This window comes from Rhinatrema bivittatum, chromosome 4 (genome assembly GCF_901001135.1).
Source record: "Rhinatrema bivittatum chromosome 4, aRhiBiv1.1, whole genome shotgun sequence".
Classification (NCBI taxonomy): Eukaryota; Metazoa; Chordata; class Amphibia; order Gymnophiona; family Rhinatrematidae; genus Rhinatrema; species Rhinatrema bivittatum.
The window spans coordinates 436,979,548-437,001,123 of record NC_042618.1 but is presented as its reverse complement, the minus strand read 5'-3'; the positions used below and the strand labels follow the sequence as shown (position 1 = coordinate 437,001,123).

The 21,576-nt window shown below is 48.1% G+C and overlaps 1 protein-coding gene across 8 annotated transcripts in view; it reads left to right on the top strand.

Annotated features, from left to right (window-relative positions):
• TMPO (thymopoietin) overlaps window positions 1–21,576 on the top strand; it is a 195,562-nt gene that overhangs the window by 19,442 nt on the left and 154,544 nt on the right. For all 8 annotated transcript variants that reach the window (XR_003856674.1, XM_029601549.1, XM_029601550.1 and 5 more), the window contains exon 2: window positions 7,184–7,310. Coding sequence is in view for 7 of the 8 variants with exons in the window: in XM_029601549.1 (XP_029457409.1) it covers window positions 7,184–7,310 (127 nt within the window). In the remaining variant the exon portion in view is untranslated. The remainder of the gene's footprint in view (window positions 1–7,183; window positions 7,311–21,576) is intronic.

Below are 21,576 nucleotides of genomic sequence, written 5' to 3'. Positions count from 1 at the left end.
AGCCACAAGACCGCCTGAACATCCTCCTCGTGCTACAGCTGAAGAAACGATGTCGCAAATCACTTCTTTATTACACAGTTTTTTCCAAGGTTTACCTCCGGATCCAAATATTCTCACAAGATCCTACATCGCCACATATTTCTTCTTCTTTACCTCCAAATCTGCCGTCTCCGACACATTCTAATTCTCCAATATCATCTGCACACACGGTTTCTCCGGGTTTAACTCCATCATCTCCAGGGAGTTCAACTGGTATTCCTTCAGACCCTCCAAGAATTACCTCAACCAACATCACCTCCTGAAGATCTAACTTATGCTAAATTCCTGGAGAAGCTAGGTTTAGCTCTTAACATAGAGACCTGCAAACTCCCAGACCCAAGATCAGAGGTTATGGGAATTTTGCAGATTCTGGACATTCCATCTGAACCCACTGCTCTACCTCCACATCAGATTTTAGAGAGCCTGACATCCCACTCATTCTCACCCCAGTTTCCAAGAAACTGGATTTAAAATACAGAATGCAAAAGATGTCCTACTACTCACATGTTCAACTCCCTCATAATTCAATAGTAGTAGTCTGTGCTGAAAAAAGCCAAAAAGAACAGGCTCTTCTCTAATGCTCCCCCAGGGAAAGATAATAAGCTACAGGATGATTTTGCAAAAAAGATCTACCAAAATTCAATGCTGAATTCTCGCATTAATCATAATCAGTTTTATATCATCCAGTATCTTTTCAGTTGTACGCAGAAACTACAACCTTGGCTGCATAACTCACAGGGAGACTCTTCCTTGCCTCAGCCATTCCTGGATTTACAAGAAGGTCTACAGCATTTGTTACGAACCTCATATGAAGCTTTTGACACTTCAGCGCATGCGTCAGCAACCTCAATCTCGGATAGATGCCTGGCATGGCTTCGAGCCAGCAGTAAACCTGACGATGTTCATGATCGTTAGGTTGTCTGGCCTACATGGTAAATTAGCCAATTTGGAGAGAAACTTCAAGAGACCGTATCTTTAATCAAGGATCAGAATATTGCTGTTCAATCTTTAACAGCTCCTTTAGACACACAGTCTACATCCAGACGTTACTTTCCCCAATATAAAAGAGGTTACTACTACCGCAGACCATACCGGTACTATCAACCCTATCAATCCAACTATAGGCCGCAGGCTTTCCAACAACAGATCTCAATCTCAGATTCAGGGACAAAGACTACGTCAGAGATCCCAGAGGCCACTGAAACCTCAGGCTACTCAACCAACCAACCAAACAATTTTTTTAAGTTCAAATGCCACAACGGCAGCATATGTGGGAGGAAGACTATCCTTGTTCCATTCCCAGTGGACTCATATCACCATGGACCAATGGGTCTTCAGCATTATACAGCAGGGATACCGCCTACGTTTCAACTCCATAACCAACATTACCTCATCTCATTCACCCCAACACTCCATTGATTCAGATTCCATCGCTCCTGAAGGAAATTTCACTCCTCCGTCAACAGAAGGCTATCCAGCCGGTGCCTTCCAATCAAATGGAGAAGGGGTTTTATTCCCAATACTTCCTCATCCCCAAAAAATCAGGAGGCCTTTGCCAAATTTTGGATCTTCGAGCACTCAACAAATATCTACAGACAGAGAAATTCAAAATGACCTGTCAAGACAATCCTGCCTTTTCTCCAGAAGAACGACTGGATGTGCTCACTCGATCTAAAGTATGCATACACTCACATCCCGATCCACAAACATTCGGGCTGATACAGTAAAGCGTGGCCGTGGTTACCCGGTTTTTAACCCGCTTTGGATGCGTAAGGCGTATCCGTGATTCAGTATCGGCTTTTACACGTCCTTACAGCTTGCCGAAAAGGACGCGTATCCCTTTCCGCTCACCGCATGTATATGACATGTTAATGATCGGATTAGCTATTCCCTCCAATACAGTAACGTGCGCCCAAATTATCGCCCTGTTAACCAGCTCATTTACCGCGTCTTTAACCTGAATATTTACTGCCTACCCTGTCCCTGACGTTAGTGTGGTGTTCAGTCAGCTTCGTACCGGACAGCGGTTGAGAAATGCTTGAAATGCGAGGCCCGCCTGTGTGTGTAGTGGTGCGTGAGCATGCTGACATGATCACCCAGCATCCCTAATACTTTTATAATATAGAGAGACTAGCGGATTCGCTCGCCAGCCCTCGGCTTGGACATCAGAGGTCCCGGGCGCTCAAGGCAGCAGTGCCTACAGTTGCCTACAGCGGCTTGGACGTCCGCTGCCTTGAGCGGCCGGACGTCCAAGCCGCGACCATGGACGTCCAAGGTCGCGGCGTCCATGATCGGAGGCACCGCTGCCTTGAGCGCCCGGCCAGACGTCCAAGGTCACGGCTTGGACATCCGGCCGGGTGCTCAAGGCAGCGGTGCCTACAGGCGGGAAGGTCCATGAACGGAAGCCGCGACCTCGGACGTCCGAGGTCGCGGTTTCCGTTCATGGACCTTCCCGCCTGTAGGCACCTGTATCCGGGTGTCCATGATTGGAGGCACCGCTGCCTTGAGCGCCCGGCCGGACGTCCAAGGTTGCGGATTGGACGTCCGGCCGGCCGCTCAAGGCAGCGGGGTCTGTAGAAAAGAACCATTCACTTACCTGGTGGAATGACATTTGACATTTCAAAGGACAGGTACCAGCGCACCCTGGATACTGTATAGGTGCTGCATACCGCTCTATACAGTAAAATGGATTGCGAGCGCCTACCGCTTCATTGATGCGCTTTGGCGCCGCTTGGATTTGCGTCTAATTTGAATACTGAATCGAGCGGTATGTGAACGAAAATATGCGCACGGCAAACGAGTGGGCGCCCAGCACTACCGCACTGTTTCTTACGCGTCCTTACTGTATTGGCCCTATTGTTGGCAATACATCTGTTTTCAGGTAGGAAATCAGCACTTGCAGTACAGAGTGCTTCCCTTTTGGTCTTTCCTCAGCTCCAAGAGTCTTCACAAAATGTCTTGCTGTTGTTGTGGCACACTTGCGCAAACAGGGCATAAACATATTTCTTTATCTAGACGACTGGTTGATTGTATCTCACGATGCCCACTTGCTACAATCTCACATAGAAAACACACTCCTCTGTCTACAAGAACTAGGTTGGATAATAAACTACGAAAAATCTCAACTCCATCCAACTCAAAACATTCAATTCATAGGAGCCATAATCCAGACTCCACTTTCCAGAGCTTTTCTTCCTCCAGAAAGAAGTCAAACCTTACGATCTCTAGCTCAATCTCTGATACATCAGAAAAACGTTCCAGCTCGACAAGTTATGGTCCTCTTAGGTCACATGGCTGCAGCAATACATGTATTTCAGAATACTCGACTTCACATCAGAGGCCTACATTGGGGACTAAAATCCCAATGGAACCAACTCACTCAACCGATGTCACACAAGGACCAAATTACGAATTCCATGAAAAAAGATATCCGATGGTGGCTTCAACCATCTATCTTGGAACAAGGAAGCCCATTCCAACACCTCCCTCAACAATTGATTCTCACTATGGCTGCTTCAACAACGAGGTGGGGAGCGCACCTCCTCCATCTGGAAACTCAGGGATTTTGGTTCGCAGCCGAACCAACCCTTCAAATAAATTTGTTAGAACTCAGGGCAATAAAAAAAAATTCCCTTCTGGCATTCCAAATATGGCTACAAGGGAAATCTCTGATCCGTACCGACAATCAGGTAGCGATGTTTTATATAAACAAACAAGGCTGATCCGGTTCCTTGATTCTTTGCAAGGAAGCGGTTCAAATTTGGGAGTGGGCAGAAGACAACATCTTCCTTCAAGCATCCTACCTACCAGGACTAGCAAATACCAGAGCAGACAAACTCAGCAGGATTTTCCACCCACACGAGTGGTCCCTCAATCAGAGGGAGACAAAATCTTTGCGGCCTGGGGGCCTCCAGACATAGACTTCTTTGCATCCGAAGAAAACCGGAAAGTGAAAACATTTTGCTCTCTCCGTCCCTGCAGATACAGAATGTCGTAGGATGCATTCCTGATTCCGTGGGACAAAGGTCTCCTATACGCTTTTCCTTCAATTCCACTAATCTCGTGCACAATCCAAAAATGTATAACAGACTCAGCAGACTTAATCCTCATAGCGCCTGCGTGGCCGAGACAGCCATGGTATGCCTATCTTATTCGTCTGTCTGTGAATCCCCCACTACCAAAGGACCCACTCTTCCTTTCACAAGGCGGAGGAACCTTAATACACCTGATGCAAGCCTCCCTACATTTGACGGCATGGAGATTGAATGGCAACTACTGAATTCATTGGATCTCTCGTCCGGAATCACATTCTTGTTGCAGCAAGAAAACCAGCTACCAGACGTAACTACGCTTTCAAATGGAGACGATACTCCGCATGGTGCGCCCTCCAAAAGGTCGATCCTTTTTCTTGTCCACCAGCAACATTGCTGGCTTATTTACATACTTTATCCCTCTCAGGACTAGCAGTCACATCCATAAGTGTGCACCTCAGTGCTATTGCAGCTTATCGTCATTGGGAAAAATAGTTCCATATCCTCTCATCCCTTGATATCCAGGTTTATTATATCTTCACCCGCCAATTAAAAAACCAATAGTGCCTTGGGACATTAATGTTGTCCTGGAAGCATTGATGAATCCACCATTTGAGCCCATGTCAACTTCTTCACTCAACTTTCTAACATGGAAAGTTCTTTTCCTGGTTGCGGTCACTTCTGCGAGAAGAGTAAGCGAACTCCAAGCCCTTGTAATTAATTTTCCATATCTTCAGTTTCACCATGATAAAGTAGTCTTGCGAACTCATCCTTCTATTCGGCTTTTCACTTGAATGAGACAATCTCCTTACCCGTTTTTTGCCCGCAACCACATTCTAACGATCGACGCAAACTACTTCATACCCTTGATTGTAAAAGAGCCTTAGCTTATTACAAGAATACTACTGAAACAATCAGACATTCATCGCAATTGTTTTTCCTTCAACCCAAACAATTCAGGTCAACCAGTTTCGAAGCAAACTCTAACTGGCTAACAACTTGTATCCAGTACTGTTATTCCACAGAAGCGCCGCCTCTTGCGGGCCCAGTTAAGGTCCAGCAAATCAGAGCAACTGCGGCTTCTATTGCGCATATCCAAGGGGTGCCAATTCAAGACATCTGCAAAGCAGCGTCCTGGTCTTCCATACATACATTTACTTCCCACTATTGTTTAGACCAGCAGTCGGCAGCAGATTCCTCATTAGTCTGTAAAACTGCAGAACCTATTTCCAAATCATAATGGCTGTCCACTTTCTTTAGGCTGCAAAAAAAAAAAAAATTGTTAAACAGTGTGTTTGTTTTAACCATTACTTCATGTCTGATATTTTCATATCTGCACCTATAAGCTTGGGACTCCCACTATGCATGGCTAAATGCCCTGCTTATCGACGGAAAAATGCAAGTTTGCTTACCATAACCTGTGTTTTCCGTAGATAGCAGGGAATTTAGCAAGCATTCCTTACCGCCTCCCTGGACAGCCGTTACTTCTTACGACACCTACACCAGCATTAGCTTGGAAAACCAACTGAGGCAGGCTAGAGGAGAGCGGGAAGTCGTGATCATGCACGCTTCAAAGCTCTTCGAGCTTAGATAGCTCCGCCTCCATGATGTCATGGATGATGCCACCCACTATGCATGGTTAAATTCCCTGCTATCTATGGAAAACACAGTTTACGGTAAGCAAACTTGCTTTTTTTTTTTGCTCTTTCTGTTTTTGTTTCATTATGCTTATTTTGATTTTTTTTCTGCTTGTTTTGTATATTTTCTATTTTTGACTGTTCTCCCTTTCCATTGGCTTATTTTCCAACTTCTTCCTTCCTGTGCTCTACCCTTTTCGTTCAATGTCTAGCTTGAACCCCTTGACAGTCAGTTAAACCTCTATCCCAGCTGCAGATATCGGGTAAATTCAGTTCTTGGTTATCAAAAACATTTGAAGAACAATTCAATATTTGCAGTAGATGAGAAGGTCCCAAGAGTAGCCAAAGAGGTTGAGACATACTGAGGTTGATCGATAACCTAAGGAGATGTACTTTAAAAAAAAAAAAAAGAAAAAAAAGGTATGAATGACAGACTATTAGGAAAAATAGAAATGCCAATTACAGAAACAAGAACCCATTTGGAATCACTTATTGCATTTATATTTCCACTGTATCAGGAAGACAAACATGCAGAAATGGGAATGTCTTTCTTTTGGAATTGTATGCAATAATTTATACTTTTCTCTCATGCTGCCCTAATAGATATTCAGGCTGGTTCATATGGCTTGGCCCACAGAGACTTAGTCCTACATATATGATCTGCACACCTCCTAATTTCACAGAATAGTAGCCATAGACATGATTGGAAATTCCTTGGGTGCCAGATCATCTGACATTCAGCACCTGGCACCAATCTGGATAAATGAACCACATAAAACCAGGTCAGGGCCAAGAAGAGCTGCTGCTGCTGCTGTGGCTGCTACAATTGGGGCTAGGACAAGGTGAAACTAGAGGAAGACATTAGGGGTTATGGATAGTGTTGGAAGGAGGTGTTCTGCCATTGCAGTACATGTATGATTTTTTTTTGTTTAAAAAAAAAAAGTTTTTTGAAACACAAGATTGTTATTGTTGGGAATATTGTAATCAACGTTTTGGTGTGTTTATGTAGCCATCTGGTGTCTTGTGATATTGCACAGCTAAAGAGTTTCTACAGAGTTTTATCCTTCCTAATTAAGATTTTTATTAGAAATACTAGTGGCTGTACCTCTGCTTGCTTCTCTTGCCAGCCCTGTCAGTGAGCTTTCTGTTCTGGATACTGTGTTCCTGCCTACACGGAAAATGTAAAGAAAGTTTAAAAAAAAAAATGTTCTCTGGGTGCCAAAAACTTTTGGGTGGTTCCTAAATGTCCTAAATACTTTTCAAACCTTGTTCATAATATGAGGGTCCAGCAAAATCCATCTGTTCTTGATAGCAGACTCTCACTCTTATCTTTATGTAAATGAAATAAAGAATGGATGTCTTCCTTCGTGGGACAGTTAATTTGTCTAACTTCTCTGAGAAGCAAAAATATTTATAGCATGGATGTATGAAGTACAATAAGAAATACTCATTATAAATTAACTTACTTCTGTACAGAAAGCCACAAAGAAAACTGATAAACCAAGACCAGAGGAGAAAGATGATCCAAATATACCTGAGCTCAGTAATGAGGAACTCAAGGAACAACTCCATAAATATGGTGTGACCCCTGGTCCTATTTTAGGTATGTGTCTGTAAAACTGTATTTCTTCATTATTTATTGACTTTGTGCACAGATATATTTGGTACATGGAAAGCAGTCTATAAATATGAAATATAAATAGTTACAACTTAGATACAAGTTTTGAATATGTATGTCGTAGAAACAGAAAATGAATTTTTGAACAGTAATTGTTACCTTTTTTTTGTTTATGTAGTGTATGCATCACAAAACATATGTAGCAGGGCTTCTGGTGTTCAGCAATATTGTGGCAAGGGTCTCATAATCTAGCTGTTGCCATGGAATTGCAGGAACTGAATACTGAGTTGAGGATGTGTGGAGGCACTCCCCACCCCCCCTGCCCCCCAACCCCATGTGATCTCCACTCCCGTTTTCTCTCACCCATACCTCTTACCACCACTGGTCAGGCAGCAGAGGAAGAGAATGCACTACAGTCAGTGGCAAGGAGTAACTAGTGAATGAGAGGAGTAATCAAGTTAGGGGTGCAGAAGATCTGGAAGCTGAAAGAGGGAGTGATTGGTGATGAGACAGTTAGTAAGGGATGGGGATTGACTAAGTGGCAGTTAAGACATAGTTGGATTCACTTGGGGAAACGAATAGGGAATGGAATTGGAAGCTACTGATGCACATATCACATTTGCTGTCTTTAGTTGCTTCATTCATGAAATTTCTGTACAGTCAGCATCCAGTCTGACTTTTCATGAGTTTGTGCTAGCAGTGGTTAGCTCTTTATTTCATACCCAGTTCAATTAATGATTTAAAAAATGTTTTTATACCTTATTCTTGATTAAATATTCTGTCTTATGCAATTGGTCAGCCACTTCAAAGCGAATTACTTTCAGGTACTGTAGGTCATTCCCTCTCCCCATACGGCTTATAGTCTAAGGGGTATATTTACTAAGCAGTGTTAGGAGTTTCCTACAGATAAACAGGCTTAATTAGCCATGCTGTCTGGGATGTTCCTCTGGGGCAGTTGAGGCTCTCAAAGATCACAGCTTTGCTCTGTGTGGCTGCGTGTCCTTTCCTGTGCAGCACCATGTCTTCTCCTCAGTCTGTATTTTTTTTCCACGTTGCAGGTTCCATGCAGAGCTTTTCACTCCTCGGTCGAAAATTTTGTTGATCTACAAATAGTGCTTTTCAGTGCTATAGCATGGCTCCAAAACCATCTGACTTCAAGTACTGCCAGTGCAGGAAGATTATGTCCATCACAGACTAACATAATTATTGTTTCCTTTGCCTGGGCCCAGAGCACAACCAATCCTCCTGCAGGGACTGTGGTCAGATGTTGCCTCGGGCCCAGTGTCAGCATACTCTGAAGATTGCCCGTTTAAGGGAGGAGAGTTCGGGGTCCTGTGCCCCACCATCTGAGCGCCTGTCGGCCCACTTGTCACCAGGGCTGCACTTGGATCGCCGGGAAAAAGCCAAAAGGCCAGGTGGGTCAGCCCCCCACGGTGCCTACATGCACCCATGCCTCCCTGCAGAAAATGGCGTCAGGAGACTCACTGTCAAAGTCCGTGCATAAGTCTGCAGCAGCCAGCATTGAGGGATTGCCAGCATTGAAGCACTGTGCCCGAGAGGCGCCACCGCCTACCAACGCAACGCAGAGGTTGAAGCACCGTGCACAATAAGCACAGTCAGTATTTGCATCGTAGACAAAACATCCGCACAAAGATGCATCACGGCCCGACACAATGACGCGCGTCATTGGACACTACACAAGGGGGGATCTTGACGCAGTTACCGACACATAAACCATTACCATTGAAGCCCACGGCGCAGAGAGCATCGGAGCTGCCTGAGGAGATGATGGAACTTGATTTCTCTGATGTAGAGCCTATTTATGAGCAGCTGTTTACTAGTTCCTCGAATGTTTTATTCGGATTTGTCTTGTGTCCAAAAGAAATAGGTCTGTCTTACAACTGCAAGAACCTCTCCAAAAAAAGACACAAGGAGTTTTCTAGGACAGAACTGTCGGAACACTGCCCCAGGGGTCCAGGCTGTGACATCTTGCTAGCTGCTCTGCTTCCAGCAGATCATGTTCGGAGAGGAAAAAATCCTACCCCTAGCCAGGGAGATCTGGTGTTGCAGGCCATGTCTCAGATTTCCCATATTCTGTCACACTTCTTCCCCTCTTTTGAGGAACAGAGGGGCTGTCCATCTAGCCCTCCTCCACTGGAACCTCGCCTCAGGAAGGTCACTCTCTCTGCCTCCCAGGGAGAGCAGCCCAGTTCAAGAGCCTAGAAGCCTGTGTCTTCCGTTTTTCCCGCAGCCAGACACTGCTCCAGAGGACTCCCCTCCAAACTTGCCAGTTTCCTCAATAAGAACATAAGAAAATGCCATACTGGGTCAGACCAAGGGTCCATCAAGCCCAGCATCCTGTTTCAGTGGCCAATCCAGGCCATAAGAACCTGGCAAGTACCCAAAAACTAAGTCTATTCCATGTAACCATTGCTAATGGCAGTGGCTATTCTCTAAGTGAACTTAATAGCAGGTAATGGACTTCTCCTCCAAGAACTTATCCAATCCTTTTTTAAACACAGCTATATTAACTGCACTAACCACATCCTCTGGCAACAAATTCCAGAGTTTAATTGTGTGTTGAGTAAAAAAGAACTTTCTCCGATTAGTTTTAAATGTGCCTCATGCTAACTTCATGGAGTGCCCCCTAGTCTTTCTACTATCCGAAAGAGTAAATAACAGATTCACATCTACCCATTCTAGACCTCTCATGATTTTAAACACCTCTATCATATCCCCCCACAGTCGTCTCTTCTCAATGGGGGATCCCATCTGAGCAGCCAGAACGTCCTCACTGCCAGAAGACCGTTCCTACTCCAAGTTCATAGAAAAGTGGGGGTTTGTTTCAACATCAAGACCAAGAAAGCTCTGGATCCATGAGCAGATGTGCTGGGAATTCTGAAGATTTTTGAAGTCCCAGCCGAACCTACTACCTTGCCATCCCACACAGTTTTGGATTCAGTGATGGCAAAGACATGGGAGTCTCCCTTCTCCAGTCAGGCAACCTCAAGAAAAACTGACCTGAAGTTCAGAATGAGGTAGTTGCTGTACTATAGCATGGTCCAGTTTCCATACGCCTCAGTGGTGGTTGAATCTGCCATGAAGCACTCCAGCAGACCCGCATTCAATCAAATACCCCTCCAGGTCAGGACTACAAGTATTTGGATGACTTTGGCAAGAGAGCATTCCAAGCAAGTATGCTGAATGCAAAAATGCAACATCAATTTTACATCCTGCAGTATCTGTATGAGTGCTTGTAGTAGTCCCTGAAACCCCATTTTGCCTCGTTGTATACAACCCCACTGCAGCTTGGAGAAGAGACGGCTGAGGGAGGATGTGATAGAGGTGTTTAAAATCATGAGAGGTCTAGAACGGTTAATGTGAATTGGTTATTTACTCTTTTGAATAATAGACTAGGGGGCACTCCATGAAGTTAGCATGTGGCACATTTAAAACTAATCGGAGAAAGTTCTTTTTCACTCAACGCACAATTAAACTCTGGAATTTGTTGCCAGAGGATGTGGTTAGTGCAGTTAGTATTGCTGTGTTTAAAAAAGGATTGGATAAGTTCTTGGAGGAGAAGTCCATTACCTGCTATTAATTAAGTTGACTTAGAAAATAGCCACTGCTATTACCAGCAAAAGTAGCATGGAATAGACTTAGGGGTAGATTTTCAACACTAAAAAGAATCCATGCTACTGATGCAATTAATAGCAGTGGCTATTCCCTAAGGGGCGGATTTTAAAATCCCTGCTCGCGTAAATCTGGGCGGATTTACGCGAGCAGGGCCTTGCGCGCCTATTTTCCATAGGCCTGCCGGCGCGCGCAGAGCCCCGGGACTCGCATAAGTCCCGGGGTTTTTTGTCGTGGGCGGGGCCGATCGACGCGGCATTTTGGGGGCGGGCCCGGGGGTGGGATGTGGCGGGCCGGGGGCGTGGTTTTGGTCCGGGGGCGTGGCCGCGCCCTCCGGAACCGCCCCCGGGTTGCGTCTCGGCGCACCAGCAGCCCGCTGGTGCGCGTGGATTTACATCTCCCTCCGGGAAGCGTAAATCCATGGACAAAGGTAGGGGGGGGTTTAGATAGGGCCGGGGGGGGGTGGGTTAGGTAGAGGAAGGGAGGGGAAGGTGAGGGGGAGGGCGAAAGAGAGTTCCCTCCGAGGCCGCTCCGATTTCGGAGCGGCCTCGGAGGGAACAGAGGCAGGCTGCGCGGCTCGGCGTGCACTGGCTGCCCAAAATCGGCAGCCTTGCGTGCGCCGATCCAGGATTTTATAAGATACACGCGTATCTTATAAAATCCAGCGTACTTTTGTTGGCGCCTGGTGCGCCAACAAAAGTACGCGAACGCGCCGTTTTTAAAAATCTACCCCTAAGTAAACTGATTAATAGCCGTTAATGGACTTCTCCTCCAAGAACTTATCCAAACCTTTTTTGAACCCAGCTACACTAACTGCACTAACCACATCCTCTGGCAATAAATTCCAGAGCTTTATTGTGCGTTGAGTGAAAAAGTATTTTCTCCGATTAGTCTTAAATGTGCTACTTGCTAACTTCATGGAATTGCCCCCTAGTCCTTCTATTATTCGAAAGTGTAAATAATCGATTCATATCATCTCGTTCAAAACCTCTCATGATCTTAAAGACCTCTATCATATCCCCCCTCAGCCGTCTCTTCTCCAAGCTGAACAACTTACCTCTTCAGCCTTTCCTCATAGGGAAGCTGTTCCATCCCCTTTATCATTTTGGTTGCCCTTCCCTGTACCTTCTCCATCGCAACTATATCTCTTTTGAGATGCGGCGACCAGAATTGTACACAGAATTCAAGGTGTGATCTCACCATGGAACGATATAGAGGCATTATGACATTTTCCATTTTATTAACCATTCCCTTTCTAATAATTCCTAACATTCTGTTTGCTTTTTTGTCTGCTGCAGCACACAGCCAACGATTTTAAAGTATTATCCACTATGATGCCTAGATCTTTTTTCTGGGTGGTAGTTCCTAATATGGAACCTAACATCGTGTAACTACAGCAAGGGTTATTTTTCCCTATATGCAACACCTTGCACTTGTCCACATTAAATTTCATCTGCCATTTGGATGCCCAGTCTTGCAAGGTCCTCCTGTAATGTATCACAATCCACTTGTGATTTAACCACTATGAATAATTTTGTATCATCCGCAAATTTGATAACCTCAGTGGTTCATCTCTACAAAGTTCCTTTGGACATTTGTAAAGCCACCACGTGGTCATCACTACATACTTTCACATCTCATTATTGTCTTGATAGCAAGCCTCATTGGATACAGTGCAGGGCTCGGCAGTACTACAGTCAGCAATGAGATAGTGAGACTATAGTACAGAGCTTTCCAAACTTTTCATGTTGGTGACACACTTTTTAGACAAACATAATTTCGGGACACAGTAATTCAGTTTACTAGCAAACCAGAGGTTAAAGGTTAAACAAACTAAATGTATTTCGACAATTTATGTATGTTTCCTTAAATATATACATAATAAAATGTTTCACGACACAACCTATCTTGTGAAAACCTCTCATTTATATTAAAAATATATAATATTCCAAGCTTAATGTTAATGTACTAATTTATGAATAACAATAATAAAACAAAGTTATTGTGTTATTCAATTTACCTCTTTAATGAGATATATGAGCTTGATGGGATGAACACAGATTTTGAATATTTGGTGTTAATAAGAAAGTCCAAAGGGTCTTCTGCGTAATTTTAAAAAGCTGGCCAGTTTCAAGACTGGAATTTATAGGAAGGGACAGAATGTCAATATAAATCCTGCACCTCCAGTTCTGTAACTCTGTGCATCCACTGAAATTCCCCCAAACATAAGACGCACCTGACCATAAGACGCACCTAGGATTCAGAGGGGGAAAATAAAAAAAAAAAAAAAATTTGTGCTAAACCGGCTCTGCTTCTGGGCGTCTTATGGAGCAAATTAGGGGAGTGTATAGCTTTTTTTTTTTCTCCCCATTTTGTTTTCGGGACTGGGGAGGGCCATTTCGGTCCACTCCCCAGATCAGAAAACTTTTCTTTCTCTGGGAACCCCCCCCCCCCCCCCCCAAAAAAAAAACCCCATCCCAACCCTTTAAATTAACAACCCCCCACCCTCCTGACTCCCCCCCCCCCCCCAAGACCTACCGACTTAATTTACTACAACCCCCCAAGACCTGCCGACTTAATTTACTGCAACCCCCCACCCTCCTGACCCCCCCCCCCCCCAAGACCTGCCAAACGTCCCTGGTGGTCCAGCGGGGGTCCGGGAACGATCTCCTGGGCGTGGGCCGTCGGCTGCCAGTAATCAAAATGGCGCCGACGGCCCTTTGCCCTCACTATGTCACTAGGACCGACCGCTGCTATTGGTCGGTCTCAGTGACATAGTGAGGGCAAAGGGCCGTCGGCGCCATTTTGTTTACTTTCAGCCGACGGCCGAAGCCCAGGAGATCGTTCCCGGACCCCCACTGGACCACCAGGGACGTTTGGCAGGTCTTGGGGGAGTCAGCAGGGGGGGGGTTTGTTAGATTTTTTTTTTTTTTTTTTTTATATTCTCTCCATAAGACGCACATACATTTTCCCCCCACTTTTGGGGGAAAAAAGTGCGTCTTATGGAGCGAAAAATACGGTAAGTTCCACCACGGCTCACCGATCTTCATGCTGTGTGTCTCCGGCACACAGCCCAGCGAAACTTCACTGCTCAGCCGCCAGTGGGATGAGGTCCACCGGCGGCTGCATTGGTTCCCACTTGCCGGTGTGTCACGTGCACCGGGCTTGCGCGACACACCGGCACACCTCAGGCGACAGTAAAGTGTCGCGACACACACTTTGGAAAGCTCTGCTATAGTAGGTTGGGCGCACAGTAGCATTCTAGGATGGCAGGACTATTCTACGTCCCATCTGACTGCACTCACAACCTTCAGCTGGGGACTTCCAAATAGCATAGCTAATTCAACCTGCTTATCTGCGGGTGGGGGGGAAGCAAGTTTGCTTACCGTAAATGGTACTTTCTGTAGATAGCAGGATGAATTAGCTATGCTGACCTGTCCACCTCTCTGGACAAGCCTATAAGTTCAAAGCTTTGCTTGATGAGCTATGTTATAGACTGGGGAGAAACCATGGCGCCATGTGGGAAAGGACATGCAACCACACAGAACAAAGCTCTGTGATCTTTGAGAGCCGCCTCCTCTGCTGCCCCAGTGGGACGTCCCAGACAGCATGGCTAATTCATCCTGCTATCTGTGGAAAACACCTTTTACAGTAAGCAAATTTGCTTTTATCTCACAATATTTCACCCAAAATAATGTATGTATGTTAATATTGAGCTGCTTTATATGCATAGGTTTTGCTTATACATGCAAAGAATCTCCTATAATTTTATGTAAAGTAACACAGCTTGCCTCAAAAAAAAAAAAAAAAAAAAAAAAAAAAAAAAAATTGCAAGCTGCATTATTTTCTTGAAAGTTAGCTTCAACTCAAGAGTTGTAATTAACGTTTCCCAGGGGCAACTGAATGTTAAGCTCCATGCCGATTGCTTAAATCCAAAATGGGTCCGGCTGGCTGTCATACTAAATATGCCCTAATCGCCATTTTGGTTTGAATGATTGGCTGGCTCAAAGCCTAGAGGGTGAGGTAGGCCCCACTAGACTATTAGGTATACCCGGATTGGGGGGGGGGGGGGGGGCGGCGGCAGTATTTTGGGATTGGGAAAATTGCTTTTTTTTTTTTTTTTTTTTTTTGAAAGGGGGGTTTGGTAGGGGGCAGAGTATTGATGTGTGACTCTTAAATTTAATTTTTCTCAACTTTTCACTTTTGGGTTGCCTATAGAAGCAGTGAGCATATCAAGACCACCAGGAGGGCTTTTAAACATTGAGTGGGTGGGTGTGTCTTTAGGGATGCTGTACCTTTTTAAAAGGGGCTGCCCTGGGCAAAGGGGACACCATCTTGCAATTTTTGATTAAGTTCCCCACTATTTTTTCTTGCAGTATTTTTCTGAGGGGAAATACCGTCTGGGTTCCATAGATGTTATCTATTAGTACTACACTTCTGAAAGCCCCAGTAGTATTTCCTCTTTGTGGAGAAATGCCATGGTTCCCTGTACGTACCTGGATCAGTCCAGACAGTGGGTTATGTCCCCAATCCAGCAGATGGAGTCAGCACAAGCTTTGAGGGGGCGTCACCATAAGTACTACTACCCCCTCTGCAGGAGTTCAGTATCTTCTGACTCCAGCAGATGCGAGTAGGGGAATCAGGCTTCCCCTCCTTTTCCTTTTTCTTCACTTTCTTGCTTGATTATGGCTTGTTGTTGTCTTTTTCTGTGGATCAAGTTTGTATCAAGTTTAAAAAAAAAAAAAAAATAAGGCAGAGTTCTTTCAACTTCTGGGGAGTGGCTTCTCTTCCTTGTCTCTTCTCTGCGGCCTTGCTGTTTATTTCTCGTTGCAGCCAGGGGTAAGTTTGTTTTTCCTTTGTAGTTTTTTCCTTCACAGCTCAGTCCCCGGTGCCCGCGAAAGCCGGTGGAGCCGGCCTCTTCGCTCTTTACTCCCTCACCCGCGGCCATTTTACAGCTCCTCATGGGCTGCTGAGCCATTTAGGGAAAGATGTCTGGGGCGGGTCGTGTGGCCAGGAAGGCCCCCCCGCGGCACCCTCCTCTATTTTCAGACAGCGGGCAGTGCGGGCCGACCGGGCCCCCCCGCAGCTGCGCCTTTGTGCGCGTGGCCCCCCCCCCCCGTGGCTTTTTCTTTTCTCCTGCAGCGATCCCGATGCCGCGGCCGTCCCGCTGTGCGGCCTGCGGAGACCCGGGGTCCCGGATTTCCCGGGAGGGCATCTGTGCACGATGCCTTCCCGGGGGGGAAGGTACCTCACAGTCCCTGACTGATTTCTCTTTTTTGCCCGGGCGGTGCGGGCCGGCCACTCCGCCATTTTTGGCGGGAACGGCAGCCATTTTACATTCTGAGCGCCCTGAGGCGCAGGCCACGAGGGGGAACGGATCCCTGGAGGCCACGAGGGAGAACGGATCCCTGGAGGACTCTACCAGCGGGGGTGTTCCCCCGATTTTGGTGCAGGAACCAAGCACCCAGAGCCAGGGAGCAGGAACCACGCCGCCCCCGAAGCGCACCCGAGCAGGCCGGGGTTCTCTCCGGAGTTTATCCTGCTCATGCATACCGCTTATCTGCAGGGGCTGGAAGCACCTGTGGGCCCCCCCCCCCCCTCCTAAGATCCCTCGGATGTCGCCCTCGACGCTGGCCCCCCCCGACCCTCCGGGAGTGGGGGCCTCCCGCCTTCCTACCCGGGTCCGATCCACGCCCGCGGCAGTGGGGGCGGTGCCAGACCCAGCGGGACATGGACTTGACCTCCCGGACGGGGGACAAGGGGACGGCACACAGGAGGGGGATGATCCGCGTACCCTACGCCTCTTCCAGAGGGAAGAGCTGGACGACCTCATCCCGCAGATCATCCAAGAATTAGATTTGGATCCGCCACCAGACCCGCCTGCCCCAGTAGCTCCCGCTGTCATCACTTCTTCAAGGAAGGGAGATCCTGTCCTGGCGGCACTCCGGCCGAGGGCTCGGGCTTTTCCCATTCATGACTCGTTTTTACAACTTCTCACCAGGGAATGGGACACCCCGGAGGCCTCCCTGAAGAGCAGCCGGGCTATGGAAAAGCTGTACCCGCTCCCCGAAGATTTTCTGGACCTCATCAAGGTCCCAAAGGTGGACTCCGCAGTGTCGGCGGTCACGAAGAGGACGACTATCCCAGTGACGGGAGGTGCGGCGTTGCGGGACACACAGGATCGTAAGTTGGAAGTTTTCCTTAAGCAGGTTTTCGAGGTCTCCGCTCTGGGTATGCGGGCGGTGATGTGCAGTTCGCTTGCCCAGCGGGCTAGTCTCCTTTGGGTGCAACAACTCCTCACGTCTCAGAACCTGCCGTCCGATGAGGCTGCCCAGGCAGATCGGCTAGAAGCCGCAGTGGCGTATGGGGCGGACGCCTCGTACGACCTTTTTCGGGTCCTCACAAGATCCATGGTTTCGGTAGTGGCAGCACGACGACTACTGTGGCTACGCAATTGGGCGTCTGATACGTCCTCTAAGTCCAGTCTGGGCTCTCTTCCCTTCAGGGGCAAGTTCCTCTTCGGGGAGGATTTGGACCAGATCATCAAGTCCCTGGGGGAGAACGCTGTTCATCGGCTGCTGGAGGATAGGTTTCGACCATCCAGAGCGTTTTCTTCTTCTCGGACCAGAGCCAGAGCGCAACGGCGCTACAGGGGCTACAGACAGACGGGCTCCCGGCCATCCGCCCCCAGGTCTCAGCCCTGGTTGCGCGCCTTCCGCGGGCATCGGCCCGCACGCACTACTCCCGGAACCGGGAACCCCTATACCAAGTCTTCACAATGATGCCAGTCTCGCCCACTCCCCTGTCCCCAGGATTGGGGACCGACTAACGTATTTCTAAGCGGAGTGGGCACGGATCACCTCGGACCAGTGGGTCCTGGATACCATAAAACACGGCTACGCATTGGAATTTGTCCGCCCCCCCGCAGGGAAGGTTCATCTTTTCCCCCTGTGGCTCGGACCTCAAGAGAGGAGCGGTGCAGCTGACTCTGGACAGACTCCGGGAGATAGGCGCTACTGCGCCCGTGCCCTTCGGAGAGGTGGGCTCGGGCCACTATTCCATCTATTTCGTCGTACCAAAGAAGGACGGTTCCTTCCGGCCTATCCTAGTCCTCAAGGAAGTCAACAAATCCCTTCGAGTCGTTCGGTTCCGCATGGAAACGCTCCGGTCAGTGATTGCGGCGGTGCATCGGGGGGAGTTCCTCGCCTCCCTGCACTTAACGGAGGCCTACCTGCACATTCCCATCCGCCCGGACCACCACAGTTTCCTTCGTTTCAAAATTCTGGACCAGCATTTTCAGTTCACGGCTCTCGCGTTTGGATTGGCGCCGGCGCTGCACACCTTCACCAGATCATGGTAGTTGTGGCGGCAGCTCTCCGGAAGGAGGGCATCCTGGTTCATCCTTATCTGGACGATTGGCTCCTCCGGGCGAAGTCATTCGATCATGGACGCTCAGCGGTGACTCGAGTAGTACGGTTTCTACATTCCCTGGGATGGGTAGTGAACTTCTCCAAGAGCTCCCTCATGCCCTCGCAACGCTTGGGTTTTTTTTGGGGGCAACTTTCGACACCCTACTAGGCAAAGTTTTTCTGCGCCAGGACAAAGCTCAATCCTTGCGGGATCACACACGACGGTTCTCTGCGTTACCAGAGCCCACCTCCTGGGACTACCTGCAACTCCTGGGAGTGATGGGGTCCACCATCGACCTTGTACCTTGGGCTTTCGCGCACCTCAGGACCTTACAGTGGGCGCTCTTCTCCCGTTGGAAACCAGTATTGCAGGACTATCAGATGATTCTCCCGCTCCCACAGAATGCCAGGGACAGTCTGGGCTGGTGGTTGGATCCGCCGAACCTGGCCCGTGGCATGTCCCTCGATCTGCCAAATTGGGTGGTGGTGACCACCTATGCCAGTCTAGCAGGCTGGGGTGCAGTCTGCGATCGAAGCGCCACGCAGGGGACGTGGTCCACGGTGGAGGCGAAGTGGTCAATCAACCGTCTGGAAACCAGAGCGGTCCGGCTAGCTCTGCGACATTTCCTCCCGCTTCTTCGGAACCGAGAAGTCAGAATCCTATCGGACAACGCTACCACCGTGGTCTACATCAACCGACAAGGAGGCACGCGCAGCCCGCAGGTCGCGCTCGAGGCGGCGCTGCTGATGCAATGGGCGGAGCGTCATCTCGTCCGGCTAGCAGCCTCGCACGTCGCCGGTGTGGACAACGTCCAGGCGGACTTCCTCAGTCGTCAACTGCTGGACCCGGAGAGTGGTCTCTCTCCGACAAAGCAATGCAACTTCTCGTCCATCGGTGGGGGGCCCCCCACTTGGATCTGATGGCGTCCGCTCTCAACGCCAAGGCTCCACGCTTCTTCAGTCGCCGGAGAGAGCGCGGAGGGAGTGGATGCCCTGGTCCTCCCATGGCCGCCATATCTTTCTTTTCCACCATGGCCCCTGGTGGGCAGGATGCTCCGCAGAATAGAAAGCCATCAGGGGACCGTGGTTTTCGTCACCCCAGAATGGCCCAGGCGACCCTGGTTTGCGGACCTGCTACAGCTGGTGATCGACAGGCCAATCAGGCTGGGGCACCTCCCCCAGCTCCTACATCAGGGCCCGGTATTTTTCGAGCAGGCAGAATTCTTCTGTCTTGCAGCCTGGCTTTTGAGAGGCGCCGCCTCCGGCGTCGGGGCTACCTGGAGGCGGTAGTATCCACGCTATTGCGGGCACGAAAGACATCGGCCTATGTTCGAGTCTGGAAGGTGTTCAAGCTATGGTGTACCAGCCAGGCCACGAGACCCGCTAAGGCTTCTGTACCTCAGATCCTTCAGTTTCTACAGGCGGGGGTGGAAAAAGGGCTCACCTATAATTCACTACGGGTTCAGGTGGCCGCCCTTGGTTCGCTGTTGAGCGATGGGGGCTCTCTTCTACAGCATCCTGACATTGCTCGTTTTCTCAAGGGTGTCAAGCATATGCGTCCTCCGTTACGGGACCCTTGTCCCTCCTGGAGTCTTAACCTTGTGCTTTGCTCCCTGTCGGGACCACCGTTCGAGCCGCTGCGCAGCGCAACGATAAAGGATCTCACTCTCAAGACTGTATTTCTTGTGACCATCTGTTCCGCTCGACGCATCTCGGAGATGCAGGCTCTGTTGTGTAGAGAGCCCTATCTCCGTTTCTCCGACTCTGGAGTTTCGCTTCGCACCGTTCCCTCCTTCCTTCCGAAGGTGGTTTCTGCATTCCATGTGAACCAGACGGTGGAGTTGCTGTCCTTCTCTTCCTCAGAGCCGAAGTCTCTCCGTCTCTTGAATGTCAAGCGCACTCTGCGCCTCTATCTGGAGGCTACAAATGAGTTCCGAACCTCTGACCATCTCTTTGTACTCTGGGCCGGTCCTAAGAAGGGGTCTCAGGCCTCGAAGACTACCATTGCCAGATGGCTGAAGGCCGGCATTGCTGCTTCTTACATTGGGGCGGGTTGGACTCCCCCACCCGGAATCGTAGCGCATTCTACACGTTCTCAGGCGGCTTCCTGGGCGGAGGTTCGCTCGGTATCCTCGCAGGAAATTTGTAGGGCAGCCACCTGGAAATCGTTACACACGTTCTCGAGGCACTATCGTCTGCACCTCGCCTCTTCGGTCTCTGGACACTTTGGCGAGCAGGTTCTCCGAGCAGGCCTCGCAGGACCCCACCCGATTTAGGGAAGCTTGGGTACATCCCACTGTCTGGACTGATCCAGGTACGTACAGGGAAAAGAAAATTATTATTTACCTGCTAATTTTCGTTCCTGTAGTACCATGGATCAGTCCAGACGCCCACCGCGTTTGGGTTCTTGATCCTGCTCAGCTCTGCGCTACTTCTTGCTCGCAGTGTTCTGTGTCTTCACAGTCGTTTCTTTTCGCTGTTTTTCACAGCTCCCTACAAGTTGGTAGGATGTTTGCAGTTACTTGTTGCGGTTACAATTGTTTTCATTATCTGTTTCCACAAACTTGATCCTTCGGGGGTTTCTACTCGGGCTTTGATATACTCGATACTGAACTCCTGCAGAGGGGGTAGTAGTACTTATGGTGACGCCCCCTCAAAGCTTGTGCTGACTCCATCTGCTGGATTGGGGACATAACCCACTGTCTGGACTGATCCATGGTACTACAGGAACGAAAATTAGCAGGTAAATAATAATTTTCTTTTTAGTAAATGACCTCCTAATGAACATATTTGCATTTTGGGTATCATTAAGACAACTTCAAAAGTATTATTATTATTATTTATTTTTTTTTAGTTTTCATTTTATACACAATTTGTGTTCCTATATATTTTTTTTTTAATAGAACATGTGAAGCTAAAATTTTTGTTCATGATTCCTGATGCTCACATTTGACTATTTTAAGACTTCTATTGTGTAGCAGTGTGAGCTATTCCATATTCCAAATACCAGTTTCAACTACAAAATTATTTTAAAATGCATTTTTTGGGGGACAATTTTAGGTAGCTAGTATTGCTACAAAGTATTTCCCTTTTATCTAGGGTTCAAAACATTTATACTCAAAGCAGAGTAAAGCAGCATCATAAAAATGTCTTTGAAAATTTACTACAAGTTATATGAGTATAGAGTGTCTGCATACTTTGCACCTCCT